The 26,363-nt window shown below is 43.3% G+C and overlaps 2 protein-coding genes across 3 annotated transcripts; both read left to right on the top strand.

Annotated features, from left to right (window-relative positions):
- Positions 1 to 17,468: 17,468 nt before the first annotated feature.
- On the top strand, positions 17,469 to 19,632 carry LOC115248114 (alpha-1,6-mannosyl-glycoprotein 2-beta-N-acetylglucosaminyltransferase-like). Its single transcript, XM_029831754.1, has one exon. It carries the CDS (start codon positions 17,486 to 17,488, stop codon positions 18,731 to 18,733), a length of 1,248 nt encoding a protein of 415 aa, XP_029687614.1. The 5' UTR covers positions 17,469 to 17,485; the 3' UTR covers positions 18,734 to 19,632.
- A 583-nt stretch (positions 19,633 to 20,215) lies between these two features.
- LOC101063299 (BRO1 domain-containing protein BROX) lies at positions 20,216 to 25,772 on the top strand. Of its 2 annotated transcripts, none has more exons than XM_003971360.3 (13): positions 20,216 to 20,347; positions 20,792 to 20,893; positions 21,045 to 21,151; positions 21,497 to 21,593; positions 21,702 to 21,797; positions 21,895 to 21,967; positions 22,152 to 22,257; positions 22,379 to 22,468; positions 23,119 to 23,204; positions 23,330 to 23,411; positions 23,701 to 23,851; positions 24,196 to 24,355; positions 24,446 to 25,772. In XM_003971360.3, exons 2-13 carry the CDS (start codon positions 20,793 to 20,795, stop codon positions 24,527 to 24,529), a joined length of 1,233 nt encoding a protein of 410 aa, XP_003971409.1. In that variant the 5' UTR covers positions 20,216 to 20,347; position 20,792; the 3' UTR covers positions 24,530 to 25,772. The 2 variants fall into 2 exon arrangements, with proteins under 2 accessions (XP_003971409.1, XP_011610043.1); XM_011611741.2 differs by having other exon boundaries at positions 20,252 to 20,361.
- Positions 25,773 to 26,363: the final 591 nt, after the last annotated feature.

The raw sequence follows: 26,363 nt of genomic DNA, 5'->3' as shown, positions 1-26,363 counted from the left end.
GGTGCCCCAGATCGTCGAAGGAAAGATTGTTACAATTTAGCAATTTTTTCCCCCTTGCAACTTTGTATCTAGCTTTTTTCCCTTGACTGCCCGAGCACAAATTAGTTCTGCTCGGATTGTTTTTGTGAACAGTCAGAGGAAAAAAGCTGTTTCTTTTCTGGCACAATTTGCACTGCTTATAAAATTATCCCACGTAATTCTGCCAAACAGCTAAACGCGATGGCAGCGTCTGGGTTGTCATGGATCGGAACAATTACGCAACAGGCCTGTTTCTGGCGCTGCCTGGTGATGGAAAGTACAATCAAATCTGTGTTCAAACTCTTTTGGGGCACTGATATCAGGAGAGGAAAATGGTGAGGTCAAGAATGAGGAGACCTCCTGAGATATGGCTATTGTGGCCTGAGGAAAAGGACTGCACTGCCTCTCCGTCAGCTTTATGAGAGAGGTGGAATGTTCCTGCTGTCTCACTCTTGGTTCTTGTTTTTCCACTAATTACGACACATCTGCAGAGAGGCAGCAGCCTGCCCTTAAGATTCCTTTATAAACTCGTGAAACGTGAGTATGGAGAGCCTCTATTCCACACAGTTGAACCCTAAAGTCAATAAATTAAAGGTCTTTTTTAGACAGTTTGATGAAGTGTCGGTTTCTCTGGCGTGTCCTGTATTCCCACATGGACATCAACCAATATAATGGACATTTCTGAAACTTTGGTACTGGTCATGTGACTCTCCGTGAGGGACACTCTGAAGGCATGAACAGGAAACTTTAAAACGGAATCTTTCTGACCTTAGAAGGTTGCCTGTTTTTCATACAACTCATGTGTAGATCAGAAACACGTGAACATCCCATATACACGACTGATGCCGTGATGAGGGTCAGTTCAATCTTCACCCGCGGTTTTTAAACCTGTGGTAAGATGTTTATATAGTTTGAAACCTGAAACAGTTCTGAGTCACTGGGTCATTGTTATAGTTAACGATACAGTAGAACTATTTATTTTAGAGTTCATGCTGCACACAAATTCAAAAACAGTGAGTGTCAAAAACAGTAAGTTAGGAACCAGTTCCAAATAAATGGTGGAACGTTGAAGGATATGGCTTAACTATGTCTGTATTTAGCCTGCTTTACTGCTTTATGTAGTTATTGCTAAATTGTTGCTGAGAATGACAGGAGAACATGCAGTAATAGAACAATTGTTCTTCGCTCAGTTAAAAGCTGGCTTCAGTGACATGACGACAGCATAAACCAAATCTAATTTCTGAGGCTTTATTTGAATGTGCGCTCTGCTTGTTGGTCCAGTCTCCAGGAACGAGCTGAGCGCAACGTGTAAAACAAGGTAACAAACCCAGGAACTCCCAAGTAACAAATCACCAAACACCTTTGAATTTTCTGCACTGACTTAAAATAATAACATCTCACATTCATAACAATACCATAGAACATGACATTTCTGACCCAGCCCCCAGGTCATGTCCAGGTCGTTAGAGCGTTTATTGATTATCAGGTTAAACTCTGAACATAGGCGCCAACCCCACAAAGGCTGGATGTGGGTTATATAACTGCCACATGGTTGTTTTCAAGGTTATGATGGAAATCCTTGGTAATACAAAGAGTTGCTTTGTTGCAGCTGTGAGGTACCACGGAAGAGTCCGTCAGGAGACAAAGTTAGCCTTTCTGCTCTGCCGTGGTGGGTTTTAATTCCGTTAACGGAGTTTATTTCCTAGTATAAAGGCATCAGGTGGATCACTGCACCCTTGGACAGGTGCTCCACAATAGCAGGTCCAGATGTTCCCTGAAGCCTTAAGTTAGTGGTTCAACTCTCCTCGCAGAGATACAGACTCATTAATCATAGTCATTAGAGAAGGGAATTCCACAGGGGTATATGCTTGGATCAGCGCAGGTCTTCCTTATTAATGATATCATTTTGTGGTTCCTTAGATTTGTCACCACTCAGTTTGCATCACCTTTTCAGTTGCGGCTGGAAATTCCCTCATGTCTCTGCTAAACCCGGAGTCCCACACAAGGTTACAACCACTAATCCGTGCATCACTGTGACATTTTATTCTTGCAAAACTGACATCAGGAGTCATGTATAGCTCACGATTCCAAGTGTCAGTGCAGAAATTCCTGCGGTGTTGCTCTGGTTCTGGCAGTGCTCTCGGAACTGGCTCTCCTCGCTACTCCCTGGTGCCATTAATCACTTGCTGCAGCCATTTATGTAACGTTCGTACCAGTAATTCTGGTATGTAATCTCGAGAGCGGCCCCTTGTCAAACTAAAACAAGGACAATCTGGACATTTATGCAGGTGCAGATGAGTGAAAAAGTGTAAAACACAGCAAATTGTGATCAAAGGAATCCAAACAAAAATCAAAGGAAGCTGCGTTTTGAGTCGGCTGAGGGTGCAAAGACAGTCGGTGGTCCTCTCCTGACAGCCGAGAGCCCTCAGAGGGCTTCCAGCTATGCAAATCTCACCACTCAATCCCCTTAGGGATCACGGGAAGGAATGCTGGATCCTTCCAGCGCCTTTGGTCAGCATCTCATTGCAGGGCCCTATGTGAGCTTGATACCTGCTCAAGGGTACCTTGGCGGTTGCCCTGAATGTGAAACTGAGCTGCCAACACCACAAGGCGTTCTATGGTGGTATTCTATTAAAGGATCCAGCGGGGCTGAACGGCCCGTGTGATGGAATCCCAGTCTAGATCCCAGATCTCTGTGGAGGAGATCATGAAGAACTTTAATTCATTCAGGCACTGCAGCAACTATGGACTCAGCTGTAGATTAGGAGAGTGTAGTCCTCAATTGTGTTGTGAAAAACTGTGAATTGTGTGACAGTTATGGCACCAGGGTCTAAACCTGCCGTAAACTGTGATCAACTCATGATGGGAAAAAAATCTGTTTTTTTGGATGTGCGTCAGGGGATTTTTCCATGGACGGCGTGTCCTGCTCCCAGACAATGAGCAGTATTTGAGTTGGCAGCGCAGATTCCCACTTTCGCTCCAGCGCAGGAGGGGAAAAGGGAGAAAAAGGGCAAAATCGTCAGAGCATCAGCGTCATCTCTGACCAGATTCTTCAGGCTGCTCCAGATCAACCGTGTGTCACCCGCCTTTCAAGTGACTGCAGCTGAGATTGAGTCATCTGTGATCTACGTCCAATTATCTTTTTCTTGTCTAGCGTTAGAAATAACAGCTGTGGTTCATTGGAAATGTGGATTTTAACATCAGTTTTGCATCATTCACCCTCTAAATAAAACAATAATAAATCGTCTCTCAGTGTTCTGTAGATTCTCAATCATCCAGGTCATTGTATCCAAGGTAGTTTTCTACCTTCTGGATAAAGGCGAAACGTCTTCAAGAGAAGAAACCCAGTTCCAGTTGACAGAGAAAACTACCTTGGGTCTCTAGGTGTTTAACGGAGAGACAGTGTTTTATTGTCAATTCAGATGATTTGGTTTTCCCATTAAAGGCTTCCCTCCCAAATGACACAGAAACCAACTAAATTCAACAACACAACACTAACAAGACTCTCCCGTGTGCTCAACAGGAGCAGGAGAAGCATCAACTTATTGAGTGACTCCAAAAATTACAGATCAGCTAAATGACATTGTGTAGAACTCATCATTCACAATTTAGCAGTTTATGAATATCAGTCTCACAAAACAAAATAAAAGATATTTTAAAGAAATACATACACTTCAAAGGCATCCACTCACATTTTACCGTGTAAAACGTTACCCTGTTTTGACCTTCAGGCCCTTTTGACCTTGACCTTCAGGATCACCGCAATTTTCCCAGTTTTTCCCCAACTAAAGGAATTTGCATTTCCTTTCCCCAGAATTCTTGGACCATATTCTGGTCAAGAGCTTTTTCCCAGTAAAGAGTGTCATCCGTCTAACTAGTCTCTGTATTCCACGGGCCTGCCAGATGAACCTGAGCCTCGGGAAAGGCCCGGGGGAGGAACCCCCCAGTATTTCAGTGACTCTACGCTCGTTCGGCTTTTCTCTTTGCTAAGAGGATGAATGTTTGTGCCAGCGCTTGTTAATCAGCACCTCCAAGGCCCCTGAACACCCCCCTCCCATTCCTCCTGGACTACCTGCACTTTGGCTTTGGAGACAAACAACGCTTGAATGTGTTTTTGTTTTATTTCTTGTGCTTTTTACTAGCTGATGATTTGAGAGGAAAGTGTGCCTTTGTTCACACATCCCCTTTGGCAGGGGTCTTGTGTGTTGGTGCCACTATGGGGTCATTTAACAGTGAGGCTATAAAGAAATACATCACTAATATGCCAACTCGTAAATCCGTTGTGACATCTGCCAGAGTATGTTATGTGTTCCAAGTGTTGATGTGGTCCAGTCCTGCCGCCTGGATGTTGTCCTCCCCACCAACTGCAGCCATTGTTGCTAAAGCTCACTGCACGTCAGCCTGCGCTTGATTCCTCAAAGCTAAGGGTGGGAGACAATGGAGGTATAATGTTTTAAAAATATCATCTTTGCCCAACACTGACTTTGGTCCTTAAATGCAGCACCACGCGTCAGTGTCAGAGGAGCAGCTGGTTCTCACACCCCACCGGACCTTTGGACTCTGTGAGGTTTTCATGTGACAGAGAGATGAATGCTGGCATTTTCAAATCAAATCAAATCAATCTTTATTTTATAGCATCTTTTACAATCAAATTGTTTCAAGGCGCTTTCCAGAATCCCTGGGCCTAACCCCAGACCACGCAACAGTGGCAAGGAAAAACTCCCCTTTAACAGGAAGAAACCTTGAGCAGGACCAGGCTCATGTAGGGGGACCCTCCTGCTGATGGGGGGCTGGGTAGAGAGAGAGGGAGGAGAGGAGAGGAGAGGAGAGGAGGAGGAGAGGGAGAGGAGAGGAGAGGAAACCATGACCCAGTGGGGTGACAGATGCCTGTCAGGTGATCATGTTTCTGGACCCTGGCAGCCTTGGCCTATAGCAGCATAGCTAAGATGTGACCTAATGATTAGACGACCCCCTAAGTATGATAATTTGTCTATCTATGATAGTATCTATCTATGATAGATCTTAAAAGTAGCGATGGAGCGGAGCGGTCTATTGGCTGGTAAGGTATCACTAGCTCCTCCAGGTTAGGATGGAGCTAGGCCTCTGAGGACCTTGTAGGTCAAAAGAAGGGTTTTTAAAAATTATTCTAAATTGAACGGGCAAGCCAATGAAGAGACGCCAGTAAGGAGTTATGTGATCTCTTTTGTCAATACCTGTCAGAACTTTGGCTGCAGCATTTTGGATCAGCTGGAGGCCTCTTTAAAGAGTTGTTTTGGACACCCTGATAATAAAGAATTGCAATAGTCCAGCCTGGAAGAAATGCATGGACTAACCTTTTCAGCATCATGCAGCGTCAGTAGCTTCCTGATCTTTGTGATGTTTCTCAAGTGAAAAAGGCACTTCTAGAGACTGTTTTAATGTGTGAGTTGAAGGAGAGATTTTGGTCAAAAGTTACTCCTAGATTCCTCACAGACAGAGTAGATGAAGAATGAGATACCATCTAGAGTGATCATGTGATCTAATCTATCCCTGAGAGGTTCAGGACCAAACACCATGTCCTCAGTTTTTCCTGAGTTAAGAAGGAGGTAATTTGAAGACATCCAGGACTTTATGTCTTTAAGACAGGTCTGAAGCTTCACTAACTTCTCTGTCTCCTCTGGTTTCGTGGATGAATAAAGCTGAGTGTCATCAGCATAACAATGAAAATTTATCCATGTACAATGTGAAGAGGAATTGGTCCAAGTACAGAACCTTGAGGAACTCTGTGGCTAACCCTACTGTATGAGGGAACACCAAGGACACGAGCAAACTGGTATCTATCAGATAAGTATGATCTAAACCAGTCTAGTGCTGTCCCTTTAACCCCAATCACATGTTCCAGTCTCTGTAACAGGATGCTGTGATCAACTGTATCCAAAAGCAGCACTGAGGTCCAGCAGAACCAGCATAGAGACCAGTCCATGATCTGAAGCTATAAGAAGATCATTAATAACTTTAATAAGTGCTGTTTCTGTGCTGTGATGAGCTCTAAAGCCTGACTGAAACATCTCAAACAGGCTGTTCCTCTGCAGGTGCTCCAGTAACTGAGTCACACCACCTTTCTCAAGAATTTTAGAGGTTGGATATCGGCCTATAATTTGCTAATACATCAGGATCCAGTGATGGTTTTTTAAGCAACGGCTTAATCACTGCCACCTTGTAGGACCGGGGTGCATAACCTGTCACTAAAGAACCATTGATCTGGTCCAGGATAGAACTGCCTATCAATGGTAAAACATCCTTCAACAGATGTGTTGGGATGGGATCTAAAAGACACGTGGTGGACTTGGATTTCTGAATTAGCGATGACGCTAAAATATATAGGGCTGAAGGAGTTTAAGGGCTCGTTGGAGAACCTGTATGTTCCCACAGTCAGCACATCTGGTGATGGTCCAGTTGTTGGGATGGCCCCTGGTTAGCTTTTTCTCTGATAGCTAGAACTTTATCAGTGAAGAAGCTCATGAAGTCTTCACCACTAAGGGGAGACGGGGATACGTGGATCTAAAACACTGTGACTCTTGGTTAATTTGGCCACAGTGCTGAAAAGAAACCTGGGGTTGTTCTTATTATATTGCACATCTATAGTAATCAGTTAAAGAGTTGGTTCCTGTTATTCTACTGTTGTAATCTGACGTTGCTATTTTTAAAAACTGACCGACTATAAAGTGATCCAGCATCTGAGAGAAAGCTGATCTGTGTGAGTGACCCCTGGACCCGGACCTGGCCTCTGCTGTCCTGGTCCTTATAAACTGATTCCTTCTTGGAACCTGAATAGAAGAGAGGACCATGTCTTTATTAGGTCCCAAGGATCAAGTGTCTGGCTGCCTGATACTACAGGACACACACTGAGCCCGGGTCCAGACAACTTGCTCTGGATCCTTGAAAAGGTCTGGCTGAAGGGCTCAACGAGCCTCAAATGTCCAGAGGCGTATCTGTGCGACCACACGCTGAACTCACATTTCACAATAGCAAGGTTTTAAAAAAGTCCACGTAACAACCCGACTGAGACCTTGACCCAGCCAGCAGGCTGTTTGCTCTGTGCACGTGAGTATTTCTGGCGTTTTGGATTAAAACCAGTTGGGCTATAACAACTTTTGAACCAAAGGCGCTTTACTGCCTCTCATTTTGTAGCTTTTCCCATCATCAGCTGTTCACACACTGGAGAGACACGTTCCATCACACGAGAGGAAAAGTCACATTTGTTTGCACTTTTAGACGGTTTGGCCTCTCTGGTACCTACAGATGTTTATACATACATACATTTATCCTTAAGATGACAGAAAGGAACTCAAAAGGGTAACTCAGCCTACTCCATATCCCAGTTGGTGTTCTATGTGCTGATCCTACACGTCAGGAGTTGGTCCTGGGCCCATGAGTTCTTTCTCTTGGGTGTGTGGCGTGGCTCTGCGTCCCACTGACCTATAGCTCCCACTTATATAACAGGCAGCCTGTTCAGTGTTTTGACCTTCAGTTTCTTTGTCCAGGTCCTCACCTTCTGAAACAACACTGCCCTGTTTACATTACTGCTGTTCAGCCCCGAGTGGATTCAGCCGCATTCCTTTGGTCGGAGCCTTGGGGCTCAGGAACGGACCTAACATTTAATGTTGTCTTGAGCACATTGTTTGCATAGTTTGCAGAGAATAATGTGCTCAGATATGAAACATCAGCTGTAAGACAACCCAACATCAGGAGAGGATGTCACACCCAAAGAAAAATAAGTAACGTTGCTAAACAGCTGGAATTACTGAGTAACGAGCAGAAACCAGCTTCTTGGCCTGTAGACGGCAAATTCATGGGGTTTATTCATGGAGAGATAATTGATCCTCCATTGAAGCTCATAATACCTGCTAGCATTCTTTTTCCTCAGCTCCTGAGCCACAATCCCAAAGGGTTCGACAGAGGCTCCTGCTGGCTGGAGGCCTAATGAAGCAGAATGATGAAGCACATCTTCAGCTCAGCCTTCTGAGAAGCTCTGCTGAACTGATCACGGCAAATGGACGCCTCCGTGAGAACGGTTCTGCTAAATAAAGTTCATTAAAGGTTAATTTCACTTCCACAGGGGAGAGTGAAGATGTGTTTTTAGATATGCCGAGATACACAGAAGAACAAAAAATACTGCACACATCACATGAGAGTTGTTTCCAACGGAAACCTTTTTAACCACAAACGAGCAGAGTGCTGGTATTATTCCATCCCAACCTGGACTACAGGAATCATCATGCTGACATTGTGCTACGTACTTGAGAGGCTGATGTGTAAAATTCCTGATGAAATGTTGAGTGAACGTTTTTTAATACTAACAAACAAACTGTTAGATGTACAAATGTACAAATCTGGTGCCTCAACAGTCAGAGAAATCAACAAGTGTGTACTTGTTATAGATGAGTACACATAAAGTATGCACATGGTACATCAGAGTGTATGCCTGTACACACACACACACACACACACACACACACACACACACACACACACACACACACACCTCCTGTGTAGTGCATTTCCTGTTTTCTGTCCCAGGGTCCGTCTTGACTGTGGTAATTTGACTAAATTCTGACCCGAGTTATGTGTTAAAGGGGTAATATTGTTTTCTTTTGGGGTTTGCGTGTTTTTAGGTGTCTAATTTTGAGATTAAAGACACATATCAGTTAATCTCAAAATTGCTCAAATTTACAGGGGATTGTGACTCAAGACAAAAAAAAGCTTAAACGTCAAAGTATTGATAACTTTGCTTTCATATTCAGACACTGATTTTAGAAGAAACTCGATTAATTACCCTTTCTCCTCCAAATTACCGTACTTTACTTTACTGCCAGAAGGGGGAGACAGTTTCCCACCACACTTCTAAATGACAAGAAAAGATGGGATTTCTTATTATATTAGTTTAAAGTGTTTAGTTTAAAGTGTTTTCTCTGTGTTTGCTTAGTTGAGGCAGATTGAGCTGATGTTTTAGTGTGTTCTCATTGACGTTTGCTCAAATATATAAATCTTAAATATATAATTATATAAATTGCCTACTTACAAGAACAGAACCAGTAAGGCTGAAGAGCTTAAGTTTCAAAACAACAAAATTGCACATTAACAGCAGTTTCACGTTGAAAGTTTGCAGAGGACACTATGGTAACTGTAACTAAAACAAACAAGCACACGTTCCAATTTCAAGTGCCTGTAATGGTTGTTGACAGTGGTGTTGCAGGCCGCCGCTCCCAACCCCGCCCTGGTTTCCTGTCCCCAGCCGTCTCTCCCTCTCATGATTTGTTCTCTGGGCAACTCAGGAGTCGGTTGTTTGTCCGGCAGCTCAGCGCGCGCCCTTCATGTGATCCAAAATTCCTGACAAATTAAATATGGAGCCTCTGTGGCACGAAGTCCTGGCTGGACAAACTTTGGCTGCACGCAAGACTTCCAAAAAGTGAATCTGGATGTATTCCTGATGAGAGAGAGGAAACGTGTGGCTCAAATGTGGGGGCGCCTTTTAAACAGTCTGAGCTTGGCTCAATTTGCCTCTCAACAGAAAGGAAAGAAGAGTTAAGAGTGAGGGAATGGGATGAAAAGCTGCTCCTCGCTTTGCTACACAGGTGACACTTTGGTGCATGAAAACTTCAGAAGAACATCAATTTTTATTACACTTATTCTATATATATATATATATATATATCTATTTATTTATTTATTTATTCAAGAAAGGGGGATTCTTATCTAGACTCTTTGTAGTCTTTTTCCTCCCTGCTGAGATTTTGCAATGACTTGAAATGTTCTTGGCTTTTGTGCACATCCTTAAGTTGAATAAAACACAGGCGGGCTTGGCAGTAAACCCAAACCCACAAGTGTTGGATTTCACAAGGCCCCAGCGGAGGATCAGCGAGACCTCTGTGTTGTTGCTGGACCGAGAGGATTGTTTCTTCTGTCCTGACATCTAAAAGATGTTTAATGAAATGAAGAGAGACTAAAGCTATAGCTAACAAACCTAGCCGGGAAGCTGCAGACGTCTATTTATGTGTGATGGGATTAGACTCACACACACACACAGACACAGACACACAGACACACATACCACAACACACACACACACACACCTCATCCTCTTACTCATCCTCTTGTTTGCTGGCAAAAAGAAGCGGAGGTGTCGGGTGTGTGTGTGCTCCTCTCATCTGGCTCAGAACTCCCTGTGTGAGTGCTGCTCCTCCTTCCCTGGTTTCATCATTCGCTCATTTCATCATTTTTCCTCCTTTTATCCTCCCGTATCTTCCAGGACACAGTTGTGGATGAGCGCACCGTCACACAAACTACGCCAGGCTAATGTTTGCTCGTTGAAGAGTCGCACAAACAGTTGAGTCTGAATAACTGATTACAGAGGCTGGAGGGTTTCCGCTGAGTGGATCACGGGCAGCTTCTGTTTCCCTACAAACACGATCAGAGTCGACATCAAATGCAACACGGACAAACTTTGGCCAAGCTCTCGCACCTGCTGGATATAAATGGAGGCTTCTGGATCGCTTGTGTTGCTCCTGACAGCAACTGTTTTCTCCCTGTCAACATGACTAAGAGATGCTGTTGATGTCAGACTTGTGCACTTATGAGCTGGTTTCCATGCTGAGATTCACCCTCGTCCCTCAGCCGCTCAGTAAAGACCCCCGAACATACTCTTCTGGGGACCAGGGGCTTCTGTGGAGGAGGGGGGCTCCTCCAGTCCCACACACACTTGCTGAAATTGGTGAACGTGTGTGTGGTTGTTTGTCTCTATGTATTATCCCTGGGATGAGCTGGTGATTTGTCCAGGGTGTAGCTCGCCCTTGTTAGCCGCTAAGGAACACAGCCAAGGATAGTGGATGGAAAGATAACAATGGCGTCATTGTTTGTGAACGCAACGAACATGACACCTCTTCTTCCCAGAAGACCCGATAGAAGAAAAACCCTGCGTAGTTTCTGAAAGGGTGAATGTTCCTCTCTTCCTTTGGCTGTGTGATTCCACCGATTCTCCTGATGCTAGCGGCCATCTGAGCCGAACCAGCTGTTTTCAAGGCCGTTCTGAGCTTCGCTGGCACCGACCGCCATGAGCTCATGTATTTTATCATCAGGCCATCGCACGAGCAGAGCGGAGCGGCTCTTATTCCTGCCATGGCTCCATCACAGCTTGACGTTCCCCTGGCTGCACCTTCTTAATGCACCTTTACAGAAATCTGGAGAAAACAGAAGCACTGTTGCAAATGAAAATGTGCACACCTCAGAAGTGGCTAAAATGAAGCAATTTATTAATTTTTTTTAAATTAATTTTTACAGCAGCAATTTATGTGATAAGACAAATAAATATTTGAAATCAATGTATTTGCCGAACCTTTGGCTAAGTAAGGATATCAAAGGGTCATGTAAAAAAGGATTAAGACTTTTCCCCTCCCATGACCCTGTCAGCAGGAAGCAAAGCTGTTTTTATTGGCTAACAGTAGTTAGTGCAGTTAAATAGGACACCCCCCCCCCCACCCCCCCCCAACTGTTATTGATTCTTCACATGGAAACCATAAATCCAACTGGTCCCCCGAACTTTTCTAACCAGTGATGAAATCTTCTGCAATGTTTCCACCACTCCCTCCTCGTGTTCCCTCCATATCCACTTCTGAGTGTCATCCCTCTTTAAACAGCCTTAGAAACACTAATACAACTTAATATGTATATTTCATAATGTCATGAAGGTGAGGAACATAAAGTGCTTACAGATGTCCCCCATCAGCCAGTGGTCAGATGCTAACACAGTTAGCTCATCGGCCTTGATGTCCTGATCAAGGTCCCAGAGTTTTTTCAATGTTTTAATTCCCAACGACGGTCTTGACGTCTCTCTCCGCTCCTTTTAAACTCCTTTGTGCTGCTTTATCTCACAGGCAGTTGTCAGTGGTTTGATGTCCATTTCTGTTTTAACTCTCTTTAAACAGAGTCCAAGACCAAATATAATTAGGGATATTAAGGTGGTCTGGGATTTCTGTTAACGAGCGTATGAAGGCGTGGAGCCAGGCGTGACTTAAGACCACAGGAGACATTTTTACATCACAATAATTTATTCATTTCATTGAAATTTTTTTCCACAAAGCTTCAGCAGATGTGGTTGCATCTGGAGCGCAGCTGCACTTATGGAAAACTTTGTTTCACACAGTGAGAGCACCGGATTAGCTGCTCTGGCATATCAGCACGTTCGTGTTTGAGCAACAATCAGAACCTGACTCTGGGTTCAACCCTCAAACAACACAGTCTTCTTCTTCCAGGCTGCGCTGGCCTCCTCACGGATCGCCACACAGAATCATCAACCTCCTTTTTAACAGCATTGCATGAACCTCTTTTTCGGTCCTTTTCCAGGCTTCTCTTCCACTAGTCACAACGAGCACGACTGCAGATTTCTGTCCACATTATACTGATTTTAAGCTGCGGTTGAGGTAACGTGGCAACTTGTACTTAGGAAAACTAAAGAAAAAATGACTGGTAAAAGAATGTTTAGAAAAATAGAAGACAATAAAAAAAGACGGATTATTCTGTCAGAATCGGGGAGTTTTAAATGTCAGAAAACCCCAAAGTATTTCATTTTGGATGCAAAGCGACCATGAAAACTGACTCACGAGTGCTCGGTGACCCCGATCCCTCATTGTCGTTCACATGTGGGGTCACAATCTAAACCAGCCCTGTCACAACGGTGCGAGGCAAGCGTGCACGCTGCTCGTGTCTCATCCACGTGGAGACAAACCCATGATATAATCCAGTATCCACACTGGGATCCTGTTGGTTCTGCTGGCCTTCAGGTGGAGGAGTTTTTGGTTGCCCCTGCAAACTGCAAGCTAGCAGCTTGATCATGTCTGCAGGCCTCCTACCTGCCTCAAGCCGCAGAGAGAAACCCTTATAGACGCCAGATGTGTCCTGCAGCTGGACCAAAGTCCCAACATGAAGAGCTCTTTAGGTTCTCCGGTTGTGGGCAGCTCCCAGCAGAAGAATGCTGTTTACAGCATCCAAAGATTTGTAGGAACAGTAACAGGAATATACTCCGAGGATCCAGAGCTCCACCTCTGCTCATACAAGCACGTCGTGCTTTGGCTAACTCCGAGCAGATGTTCTCCTGAGCATGTGGACCGTCATGGTAGTGAGGGTGAGTTTGACTCGAAGGTGTCCATTTACATAACAGCAAAAAAGGCGACAGTTTATTTGCATTTCGTGGCAGCTTGTGGGATATTTAGTTATTTAGGAGTTATTTTTCAATTCAAATCTCATTGTTTTTAAGTTTGGTGTCTTTGGGGTCGTTTAGCCTTGAGGGAGTTTTAAACTTATGTATTTCACACTTGGCTTCATCATTTGTATTTCGGCGTTTCGCTGTCTTGCTTGTTTTTTGGATCCTGTTACAATTGTGTGGCCACACCAAGCATTTAAATGAATGCCATTTTATGTTTCACTGCACAGTCACTGCTTGTCTTTGTACCTTTTTACTTGACATGATTTCTCCTTTTAGCCATTTTGGGGTTTTGTTCATAGTGAAGAGTTCTCAGCTCCAGTCTATGTTCTCTCTCTGTCAGGGATGAATACAGGTGAACTACTTCTAACCATTTGATGCCTCTGGTGGGCTGGTGGGCACCATTGCAGTACTTGTGTCCATTAACATCAGCCAACGTCTTCTCAAAACAGTATTTGCAGTAATTGAATTAAGCTGCACTGTGGGAACAATTTCAGAGAAAACTGGAACCTCTGGGGATCAGAAAAGCAGTCAAACCTTCCAATACATTAAAAAAGGGCTTCAAATTATAAATTATACCAAGCAGCAGAGACAAACTACAAGTATCCACCTTTTACATTGGGAAGAAAATCCTCTTTAATTATTGTATTTCAGCGACACACACGAAATACAATAATTCTTTCAAATCCCACCTGATGGACTCTAGATGGAGCCTGTCATACGCTGTGATAGTCCTGGCCTCTAGTGGCAGAAACACAAAATTACATGATTTGCAGCCTGGCTTGACATTTGGCACATTTGACTCATACTAATTAGCACACAATCAAGTTTATGTGCACCAGAATGAATAAAAAAGGACCTTAGACAGACTGTATGACGACAGGATGGTCTGGAACACTGACCTTCTCTTGCCTAACGGAGCAGAGGCGTCAGCGTCACACCAGACTCAGAAGTCATGACAAGTTTCACTCGATTCAGTAATGGTAAACTTTCCCTACAAACAGCGCTGATTAGACCTAGAAGTGCTCTGAGAGCGCCACCTTCTGCCAGGCAGCTCATTCCCCGACATGTTGGGACTGAGCGCCGCAGGACAGACAGCAGTAAGAAAAGGTTACGTAACATGGGGTGCTTTAGGATCAAAGCCAAGGGGATTTAGAAGATCAAAGGTCAAATTCCCCCTGGAATCCGGAACACCATCAACATTTAATCAGCTCTTCCTTGGCCGGCTGTCACAGAAGTGCCTGGGTGGAGGTGATGCTGCGTTACATGACTTCCATTTTACCTCTAAATGGAAGCTTCTTCTTTTTCCTGTTTCCCACCTCCGCTTGGGTTTGACTGACCTCTGACATTTTGGATTCACTTTACAGGCTTCAAGAATGATTTATTGGAAAAGTTAGGAAATCATTGATTATAACTCACACAAAAACATCGCTTGCCTGGCGATATAGCCGACGCTTGCTAAAGCAATACCTATTGATATTGTGAGGGCTGAGTCTTCTATCTGTCTGTTATTTACTACGGGTGGAGCGTTGCTGCATGAGCACAGACATCCGCTGGAAACTGCGTCTTGCATGCCCTCCCGGAGGTGCACGGAGTGACAGGAATCGCGACAAAGAAAGAAAACAGGAAGTTTCACCAAAGAAAGGCAAAGTAACACGATGAGTGGTGGTTTGTTTCTGCAAAGGAAGTCTGAGAAGAAAATGAGTCCCTTTTTTTCATATTGTAAAGATTCATACTCTAAAAAAAGAAAGAGGAAGTGCCCTCCGATGGTGTGGGAAAGGTGGCCCTGTGCACGTCTCAACGCCCCAGGACACAAACACAAACTCGCTCTCTCAGTCTCCTTGTCATTTTAAACAACTTTATAAACCAACTGTTTGGAGTGCAGACGGTTACAGTCATCTCTGTCAGCTCTGAACCTAATAGGAGGCACAGAAGTGTGGGAAGTTTTCCTGGCTGCGCCTCGGAGACTGTTGATGTTACACAAGGGGCCTGGCTGCAGGACATGAGACCCCCCCCCTCCTGGGCAGCTGGGCTCTGGCTCCAGCATGGAGAAGGCAGGATCATTGATTATAAACTCACATTACGGGCCCGTTCCAGGTTTTAAAACAATATCACGCTGCAAAAATTGTGTGATCGCCGCTGGTGCCGTACTTGTTTAACTTTTAGAACTTTAAAACGAAAAGACTTTGTATTTTAACATTTACAGGTTTGATTACAACGTTCAGGCTGGTACAGGATCCCTGTGGTATTCATGAGCACTGGGCTTTAGTACAGCAAATGTCACTGAACATGGTGCTCGAAGGCTCTAAATGTATGACAAAGACCAACAGATGAAACAAGGCATAAAAAGATTGTGGACACATGAAAAACATGCTTTAATATTGAGTGTGTTGCATGCAGCTGTAAGACTTGGACCTAAAAAAGATGTACTCATGCGTAAAGTATGTGGGCTTTGAGCACAACGAGCTTCCCTCCATGTTCTAATAAACAGCACTGGAGCATAAATACTCATAAATAACCGTACTACTGAAGCATCTTCACTCTCTAAGCTATACAACTTTGAACACGTATGAGCCCTGGACGTTCCAAGGCTCGCCTTCTACAAAAGGAACCTGCAGTCTACCAGAGCCAGAGGAAAGAACCAGGTCCGTGCTGGTTTAGACCGAGCTCACACCTGAAGGATCAGGGTTTGGAACTGAGCCACCTCAAGGGGTCCCCAGCTCACCGCTCATAGGTGCAGGCGTCACGCTTGAAGGGTAACGTTCTACAACATTTAGAATGGCAGGTTTCAAGAAGCACGCTTTACCTTTCTATTTATTTATTATTTAGAGTAGTTTGGCTGCAACTGAGAAATACATTTTATTGTGAATATAAAATATCTGAGGCCAAGCAAACCATTTTCCTATCTGGGTTGAGAGGTGATAAATACAGCCGCACTTCATTTACAAGCACCCTGACAGCGTTGCTGATAATCTTGACGTGTTCCTGTGTCATTCGCTTCCAGCAGAAGTTTGACTTTTGCTGATAGGCTGTTTTTTCTCTCTGGAGGAAGTGGTGTGGGCCTCTGCAACAAAAGGCCTGTAGAGATGCTTCCTGAGCATGAAACGCCATGGTTATGTCTGCATTACCCAACAGCCTGCCAGTTGTCGTCTTGGATAAATGATTTTCCCCAGTTCTGACCCATTAAAAGGAGAACAACCAACAATGGTGCTGCTCTCCAGCTTCTCGCCACTCCAAACTGCCTGACAGTCATGTGACAAACATGACTGTAGATATAAAAATTTATTACATGTTCTGGACAGAGCTGGATAAGGTCCTCCATTCCATTCATTCTGGACATTTCCTTCAAGACATTCCTAAATTAAACACAAGTATGCAGATTTTGACGAATGTTTTAGGATCACACATTTCAGGAGAATTTGCTTCAGCCCTGCAGTGACTGCAAAACGATCCAAAATGTGGGGAAAGCTTTGCAGGTATCCGTATCTTCTTCCGAACAGGATCTACTGGCTCTCCCAGTAGGTCACAACAACTATCTGTTTGCAAGTACAAAGGTTCGCTCTCTTTCTGCAGGTAAAATCAATATTCGACCCGTCAAACCTGAAAAAGTAACTCGATCGCACCATAGTCACAAAGGCAACCTGTCCACAGTCCACCAGTCGCCTTATCTGCTGGTTGTCAGGTTGGTGTGTTGTTCCTTAAATTGCAGCACTGGTTCCTTACGGGGAGGTAACTGGTGACCCGACCATCCGGATTTTCCCGTCCGTCTCGCGTTACACACCTTTCGGAGGGACAATGATTCGCTGAGCGGCACTTGGGTCTCTCCTCCCTCGTTGGCTGGGCTGTACACGTCAGCAGTCAATAAGTGCAGATGTATCTGTGCCCCGGCAGCCTCTTCCTGGTGGCGCGCGTGTTGACATCGAGGTGAGCCGAGCCGAGCCAGGCGCCCTGTAAGTTTGTTAAACCTCACAAGTTAATGTAAAGTGCGCGTAAGACGCTCGTTATGTCGGTTCTGCTTTCCTTTCGTACAGGTAGTGGACAGAAAACGGATTTATGACGACGTTTGTAAGTTGAAAGACGCTGAAGCGGTTTGATTAGGACGTCACGCGACGCCCGGCTGACGCCGTCTCTCGGCGCACGAGGACACGTACGCGTTGCAATGAAGCCCCGCGCGACGAGGGTGACTGAACTCCGTCGCAGTTTGTGTCCCACGTCGCTTTCTGCTGTCAAAAGATGCGATTTCGGCTGAACAAACGGAATCTGCTGGTGCTGCTGGGAGTCTCGTTCACGGCTGCGACCTTCCTGTTGACCACGCGCGTGTTATTGGTGCGGGACACCGACACGCGAGACGCTCAGGTAAAAGTTACCGTGCGTTCTGACACGGTGACGTTTAACCTGGACTCGCCCCCGCAGCTCCTGCGCTCTGTGTACGCCGCCAACTTCAAGCAACATGTTCGGAATGCGGATAAATTTCCAGGGGACCCCCAGCTGGTGCTGGTCGTGCAAGTCCATAACAGACCCGAGTACCTCGAACTGCTCATCAAATCCCTGGAGAGAGCTGCCGAGGTCCACAGCTTCCTTCTCATCTTTAGCCATGACTATATTTCAGAGGAAATCAACGCCATGGTGCAAAGGATAACGTTTTGCAAAGTGCTGCAGATTTATTTCCCTTTCAGCACTCAGCTGTATCCAAAAGAGTTTCCCGGACAGGATCCCCGAGACTGCCCCCGCGACATCTCCAAGGATAATGCTGTGAAAAAAGGCTGCCTCAACGCAGAACACCCGGACTCTTATGGACACTACAGGGAAGCCTTTATCACACAGACCAAACACCACTGGTGGTGGAAGTTGCACTTCGTGTGGGAACGAGTGCATGTGACCCAGGGCTACAGTGGATTTGTTGTCTTCTTGGAGGAGGACAACTATGTCTTACCTGACTTTTACCACTTCTATAAAGCAATGATAGAGTTCAGGAAGAAGAGTTGTCCAAACTGTGACGTGTTAGCGTTGGGTAACCACAATGGTCTCACCAAAACATTTACCTCACTTTCCAATAAGGTCTTGACCACTGGGTGGATGTCCACCAAACACAACTTGGGCATGGCCATGTCCAGGGAGGTGTACTACAAACTGATGGGCTGCAGTGATGAATTCTGCACTTATGATGACTATAACTGGGACTGGACTCTGCAACACCTCTCAGGAACCTGCATATCAAACCCTCTTAAGGTGCTTTTTGCACAGGCCTCCAGAGTCGTCCACACTGGAGACTGTGGCCTTCACCAGAAGGAAACCTGCAGGCCAGAACTGGCTTCCCAGAAGGTCGAGGAGGGTCTTCAGATGATCAAGCACAGCCTTTTCCCCCCGCCTTTGACTCTTACTGGCGCAGAAGCAGTGGAGCACAAAGAGCACATGAAGAACGGAGGATGGGGAGATGTTCGAGACCATATGCTGTGCAATAAATACGCCCAAGTTCTTTAAAGTGTAGCATTTCTATTGTAGAGTCGAACGTGTCTAAATCTAAATGTGCCATTTATTCACAACTTCCCAGGCTTTACGACTGACAGGGGTTGTAATTTAACTTGACTTCCTCACAAGGGACCAAATCATGGCTGCATCCTGTGTACAAACATGCAAAATCCTTTTATAAATATATTTAATGACCAAAGTTGCACAGTTGCCAAAGTCTTGATGTATAATTATGTCATTCAAGGTATTTTGTAAAATGTAAGCAACAGCTAGGACCGACCAAAATAGTGATAAGAGTGTGCAAGAGCGAATGTTAGCTCTGACTCATGCAACCATTTGCAATGTTGTCATACACATGGTTTTAAAGGTTACTTTTATAATTTCAGCAAGAAAAGGGGGGGTTTCCAGCTTCATTTTATTTTTCGGTCTTCTGTTTCAACATTATTGACCCTTGATTCCAACAACCAAAGCTGGTACGATGCCATGTGATAAGCCGAACGCAACCTTATGGAATCGAGTTTAAGGTTCCTCTTTCTGCAAACATAAAACCTTCTGTATATGCACCTTCATTCAAACAAGACGGGATCAAATGTTGCCCTGTGACTTAAGAGCAACAGCCAAAGTGCCTTTTTAAGAGGCTGAATAATAAATAAAATGTAACTATCAGCTTTCAGGAAAAAGAATGTTGTTATTCAGTGAAATTGGAGTTCACAAAATAACTACATTTTCAAAGCAGCATTGCACTTCTGTCTGAAACTGAGCAGAGCCTCAACGGGGCTTATCCTGAACTGACTTTGATAAGTTATGCAGACATGTGAAGAGTCAAGAATGTTCACTACTCAGTTGTGTAAAATTGCTACAAATTTGTGCCTGTAATTGTAATTAAGATATTAAAAGTGCACTTAAATGACTTTTTGAATTCTTGTTGGGGTTTTTTTTTAACAGGAAAGGTCTGAAAAGAATGACACAGAATTTTTTCTTGAAACCAAATGACAAAATTGTTTTGACTGTTTAACTGGGGTTGAAAGTGGTTGCATGCAACTCATTAAAACTTATTTTCCTTAAAAAATATGAAATTTAAGGTTTATGTTCTGACATTTGCTCAACTTCTGCATGATGTGACTGTTGGCTATGTGATGATTTCTGTTCTACAGTTTTTTTTTTCTTTCTGAATCACTTGGAAAAAAAGCTGTTTAATGTTTACCCAATGTTTGCCAAATGGAGAAAAATAAAAAGCTTTCATTTGCAAGGCGTCTTATGTTTGTTGCAAAAATAGAATTTATTTTTGAGGGTATTTCAATTGATGTCAACCCAAAAAATGTAGGCTCTTTATTTGTATTTAGTCCAATTAACCTTAATAATTGTTAAGAATAAGAAAAATTGGTGACATTTCAACATTTAATGCACTTATGCAATCGGTTATCGATATTCCAATCCAGTTTATTTCATTAGTCTTTGTAATACCTGTTACTACATCCGCCTTGTAAAAAGGTTTCCGGGTAGGTGTCACGTGACTGCTTCCTTTAATGTTACTGGTCAGCTTCTCCGTAGGTTTTATTTCCGGAAGTAGCTACATGGTGTCGGATTTTAAGGACTACACGTATAACGCCTCAACAAAACTGATAAGTAGGTATACTGAAGTATGTATACGCCTTTATATTAAATGGCTGTTGATAAGTACTCAATCGGGTGACATAAGTGACTGAGTTTAATTAATTTTAGGTGTTGCTAGTGTTAGCTGCTACAGGTTTACAGCTACGTGTTAGACTAATGTCAAAAGTACCACATAGACAAGCTAATCATGCATTTAAAACATACAATTTTATCCATATTTAGTGGTACATGTTGGTTTGACTTCTTAAATGTACTGAATTTCGTCTCGTGGGTATGGTAAAACGACAACCATGATTAGTAGTAAATGACGCTGGCCGAGACGAAGCTAGCTGGCTAACGCTACATTCCACAAAAAGGCAGGAATATGTTATGTATTCATTTGTTTGGACGGTTCCCTGTCTACAACTGGACATGTCTCGTAAATGCTTCATTCTAAAGTCGTGTGTGTTTACGCAGGATGGCACATTGGTTTCATAGAAACCCTCTCAAGGCAACGGCACCAGTGTCCTTTAATTTCTACGGAGTGGCAGGAAGTCCGGCTGCCAATAAGATATGCAAGTAGGTCCCATCTTTGCTTCATTTACCAGCATCCTCTTGGTGACATATTACAATTAATGCAGCCGTCATCACCGTAACTTGAGCTAATATGTCACTTTCTCTGCTCCTACAATGACCGGTAGTTTAAGTGCTCTTTGCTTAACACATGCAGTGACCTGAGGACAACCCGGGCCAGGCTTTTGGAGATGTTCACCGACATCACTTGCAACCCGGAGATCATGAAAAATGCCACCGATGCATACTTTTCCCTCCTACAAGGTATAATCACACTAGGCCTAAGTGCGCCCATCTGTTAAATCTTTTATCTTATTGTCATTGTAACTTAATAAACTGCAATTTCTTGCAAAGTCTTACTAATACAATGAGGGCATTTCAGATATAAAATTATCAGATTTTCTCATGAAAATGTTGGAAATGCATGCAAATATAAACCATATAAATGCAATATTGATGTTGACCCAAAGGTGTGGCTTGTGAGGAGCCGAAAATAGCAATCGCTAACTGTTTTCTTTTCGTTTGTCTTCTAACAATGCATTGTCTTTTCGGCTTTTCTCTTAACCTATAGCTTGTTGTTTTTCAATATATGGGTTGACGTTGCAACAGGCTTTATTGCATCCTTGGATGGAACTACACAAGAGAACAAGATGAGGTTTATCCAGAATTTTAAGTGGACTGACACCTTACAAGGAAACACTCCCAGGTACAAGCAAAGAATGAATGTTTTAGCTACTGAAAGCTGATCTCTTTTATATCTAATTGGATATTTGGACCTAAACACTGATTTGTACAAGCCCATCTCTTCTCCAAGTGCTCAGCAGGATGCAGTATTTGAATTGGTCTCCATGGCCTTCAATGTTGGCCTCTGGTACACCAAGTTTGCCTCAAGGCTTGCAGGCAAAGAAAAGTAGGAGGGTTTTTGTCCCTGTTCACATAATAATGAATCATACATATACTCATTTAAAAGATACTTAGTACTTATATTTATTGTGCTTGCTCAACAGCATCACAGAGGTCGAAGCAAAGGATGTCCACCGGAGTTTGAAAGTTGCTGCTGGGATATTCAAAGCACTTAAGGTGAGATCATGTCCACAGGTCAGTCGACTTTTCCTGAGAAGAAAGTCAGACGTGAGGCTTGACTAAAGAAACAACCCAGATAACTTCAAAATTGCACATTATTGATCAAGGCAGCATAATCTTTTCCAAACTTCACCCCCTTCCTTTCTCCTTTAGCTTCATTGTTTTTCCTTGGGTCTTGCAGGACGTCCACATCCCTCGTCTCATCACTCCAGCTGAAAAGGGCAGAGACCTGGAACCCCGGGTGATTGATGCGTACATCATCCAGTCACAGGCAGAAGCCCAAGAAGGTGAAGTAGGGTCCAGCTCCATTGTGGTTGCTCTAAATTCTCAGTAGTCTTAGTAACACACTTTGGATAAAACCCATTTTAGGAACTATTTTGCTCTTCACATCATTTTCTCCTTTTACAGTGACAATCGCCCGAGCTATTGAACTCAAGCACAACGCCAACCTCATCGCTTCTCTGGCATTTGAGACAGCAAACTTCTATCAGAAAGCTGGTCGGTGTTGCTGCTTCTTAGCGTCGTTTTGAGTTAAAATATCTGCAAGAACTGTGAAAGTGTGTTTTGAGGAATTGGGAAGCATCGCCGTGGCTGCATGCTACAGTTGAGATCTTTAAATAGATTACATAGTGATACAATAAAGCAGCAGTTTTGAGGTGAGAAAGCCATAATATGAAAAGGAATATAGCAGCAGAAATAACTATAAACATGTTGATAGGTCAGATTAGAAGGAGGGAAACCAGTCTGAACACATCAAACAGGATTTCTGATCATCCTTATGTAAAGTTTGGACTTTAGTGCACTGACTCCAGTGGTGCTGCACGGCCACAGTGCGCTCTCGTTAGGTGGCCAAGCCTTCTGAGTGTTCATTATTTTTATAGAAAGTTACAGGAACTGAAAGCACACCAGTTAATCAGAACACAAGCCACCATAGCACAATAGGAACTAGGTCGTTAAACCTAACAATATTAGTGCTCCTGCCTGAAAAAGCATATATCCATATGAGACTGACCCTATGTCCAAAAAAGATGCTTTAAAGTCAGAATTACTGTTGAAAGCTTTTTCTAAGAGTGAAGTTGTCACATCTCCATGAACTCGTGTTCAAATAGCACAGCTCGTTTTGACCAGAACGGCATTTCTATCCACAGATCACACACTGAACACACTGGACCCTGAGTATAGCAGCAAGTGGAGGAAATATCTGCAGCTGAAGCAGCACTTTTACATGGCTTATGTAAGTAAAAGGAAGTTCCACTTACTAATGATCCCACCTGCCTCAACATGCCTTGCAGAAACTGATTATCTTTTTAAAAACATGTATTTCATGGTTATTTGTTCTCCCAATTCTGCTATTTGCAGGCGTACTGCTACCATGGGCAAACCCTGCTGGCAGGCGACAAGTGTGGGGAGGCAATAAGATCTCTCCAGGAGGCAGAAAAGTGTACGTACTGGATTTTACACAGCTTTAATTCTGTGCTCCAGCAATTTCAGTATCTAAAACCAGATGGAACTCTATTGAGTCTAAAAGGGTTTTCAGGAGCTAGTAGAAAACCCAGGGTGTCTTGAGACGTGTGTCGTGAGCTGCGAGCACATAGGTCACGACACAGGTGTTTCCTGAGTGCCTCGGCAGCAGTGCTATTTCTGGATGGTTTCTCATAACCGGGAAATGAGAAATCTCATTTTTACTGCTTTAATTTGTGCTGCATTAACGTGCGGAACTCTCTGTTTAGGTTACTCCCGGGCAGAAGAGCTGTGCAAAGAGTACCGTCAGACTAAAGGCCCGGGCACAACAGCGAAACCATCGGAGCAGCAGTTCTTTCTCAAACTGGGCGGCCTCATTAAAAACACCCTGGACAAGTGTCAGAGAGAAAACGGCTTCATGTGAGTCACTACAGTACAGTACAGTGTATTCACATTCACATGCACATACTCCGGAAACTCTTTATGCAAACGATCAACCGCTTAGAGCGAAGCCAAACACTCTTTTCCTTTTTTTTTTCTTTGTGGTGATGTCAGTAACTGTTGAGCAGTCGTGGATATTCAGTTGTACTCGCATATTTGAGGAGGACTTGAGAGCTCACTGACTTAAAGCTAAACAATTCTTTGTCTCCCCCTGGTGTCCGCTAATATAAATGCCATATTTTACAGAGAACTATTGGTTCCTTAGCTGCTGCTTAAATCGCTGAAATGTCACGGTGTAACTGACTCTGCATATATTTCCTCAGATATTTCCACAAAGTCCCAGTGGAGCCGCCTCTGCTGGAACTGAAGGCCAGTTATGGCTTGGTGGAGCCAGTTGCTTTCGAGTTGCCGCCGCTCAGTGAGCAGTGCACGCCACAAGTGTATGGCACCTTTGACCTGACCAAGGGTGCCAAAAATGACAAGGTCCTGAAGCTCATTCTCCGTTGTTACTCAGGTTTAGATTTTGTCGCAGAGCATTGTGTTTCATTGCTGCTTTCGTTGCGTTTTATGTAGGCAAAACCCAAGGAAGAGGAGGTGAAACCAGTGAAGGAACCGGATTTGAAACCGCAGAAAGACACAGGCTGCATCATCTCCTAAACAGAATCCTCCTTTACTGTTATTATTCTCTAGCAACTGTTGTCATGATTGCTTTCATATTTTTGCAGTACGTTTCCATCTGAACAATGTGTCATATTTCTAATATTAATGCATTGTACATTCCTGCTGAAGCACGTATTTGGTCATGTCACAGCTTCTCATTCAGTAAATCTGAATATGTAAAATTCTTTAAACTTATTGGTGGAAAAGATTCCTTTAAAGCCTTTGAGGCCATTTTTGTCAGACATTTACAAATTGGTCTTAGAGATAAACTAATTATTTTAATGGTGCCTTTGGCTGCAATGTAAAACCTGTTAATGTGGCCCAATTATAGATCTTTTAAAAGCGTAAAACTTTCCAATCAAACAGTCTAAAAAGGACATATATTCACAATCGTCTCTAATATAGGAATTATTTGAAACATGTGAGTGTCATCATAAAGCACACAATCGGCATGTAGATCAAGACAAAATGACTCAGATTACACAGGTTACTGTGTACGTTTCATTGTAATTTGTGGCTGTTTACAATCAGTATTTCATTGAGATCAAATGGATGTTCTACTCTTTTGTAAATAACAGCTGGGTTATTTTCTGCTGTTCTAAAACCTTCATCATTAATGAGTCTAAATCATTGTTAATGTGTAAGTCTGTTGCTTTCCTCCCTAATTGTAGTTCATATATGCCTCTTGGATTTTTAGAGTTTAAAGACACTTAACAAGTTCTACATTTATATACAATCACGTTTGTGGTAATCTTTTGATGACCAGTGGATACAACATTGACTGCTCGTTTCCTGAGACAGTGTGTGTATATATAGCTGACATCTGAGTGTTCTCCTGGACCAGTGGTCAGAATCTTGAGGGTCATCAGCTACAGAAGAGTGAATCATAAGCTGCTCTAGCTACTTTAAATGTTATCATTTTGCCCCACTTTGAAAATAGTTTTAACACTCAATCCAAAGTGTAAACCACTCGTATGCATATATTTATACACTTTATGAGCAAGAGACTAGCTATCGTCCTCGCCAAACTTCACTGTAGCTCAGCAACATAGCACTTTATGTCCAGCGAGTGGAATGAAGCAGTCATTAGATATGGAAACAGGCAAGTTAAAGAAAGCTCTCGTCTTTATTCTTCATGCGTTTCAATGCAACTAATCACCATTACAGCTTTTCTATTCCTTCAAATGTGTCTTTCATGCACTATGTATTCTAAATGCTATTAAATCATTTGTATCACTCATTTGTGCTGCACTTCCTGTTATTTTACCTGACAAGGTAGAGTAAGGCCCTGAGGATAGAGGATTTCATTGGCTTTTTAGCTGTGCAGTTTTGGCCACTTAAAAAAGAAAAGTCCACTTTAATTAGTACAAGTGATGGGTTGAGGATGCATAGAGGAGGCATAGAGGTCCAACAGGACATGACATGAATGGCTTTATGTAGAGAGTTTACGCTGTTCATAGAGGGCCAAAATGATTCATCATTTGAAAGACAAAACTAAAATAAAAAAAAGACGAGATGGAAACTTTTTGATGTTGAAATACTCTACAAGCAATATTCAATTTTCAGAATTTTTTTAATTCAGGATCTTACATTAGATTAAATTGACAATCAGTTCATAATGTCAATTTATTAACACTTCTTTCTGTCCTCTTGCCGACAATCTACAAAACAAACTTTCTGAAGGATGCGGGTATCGATCCCGCTACCTCTCGCATGCTAAGCGAGCGCTCTACCATTTGAGCATTTTATTACGGTGAGCGTGCAGATAAAGTCGGATTAAATGGTTTGTTGTCTTTGACACGTTTCCAAAAAGGGAAAAGTAGGGAAAACA

Source organism: Takifugu rubripes, unplaced genomic scaffold (genome assembly GCF_901000725.2).
Source record: "Takifugu rubripes unplaced genomic scaffold, fTakRub1.2, whole genome shotgun sequence".
In the NCBI taxonomy this organism is placed as follows: Eukaryota; Metazoa; Chordata; class Actinopteri; order Tetraodontiformes; family Tetraodontidae; genus Takifugu; species Takifugu rubripes.
The sequence above is the reverse complement of the archived record's forward strand: the minus strand, read 5'-3'. Positions and strand labels throughout refer to the sequence as shown.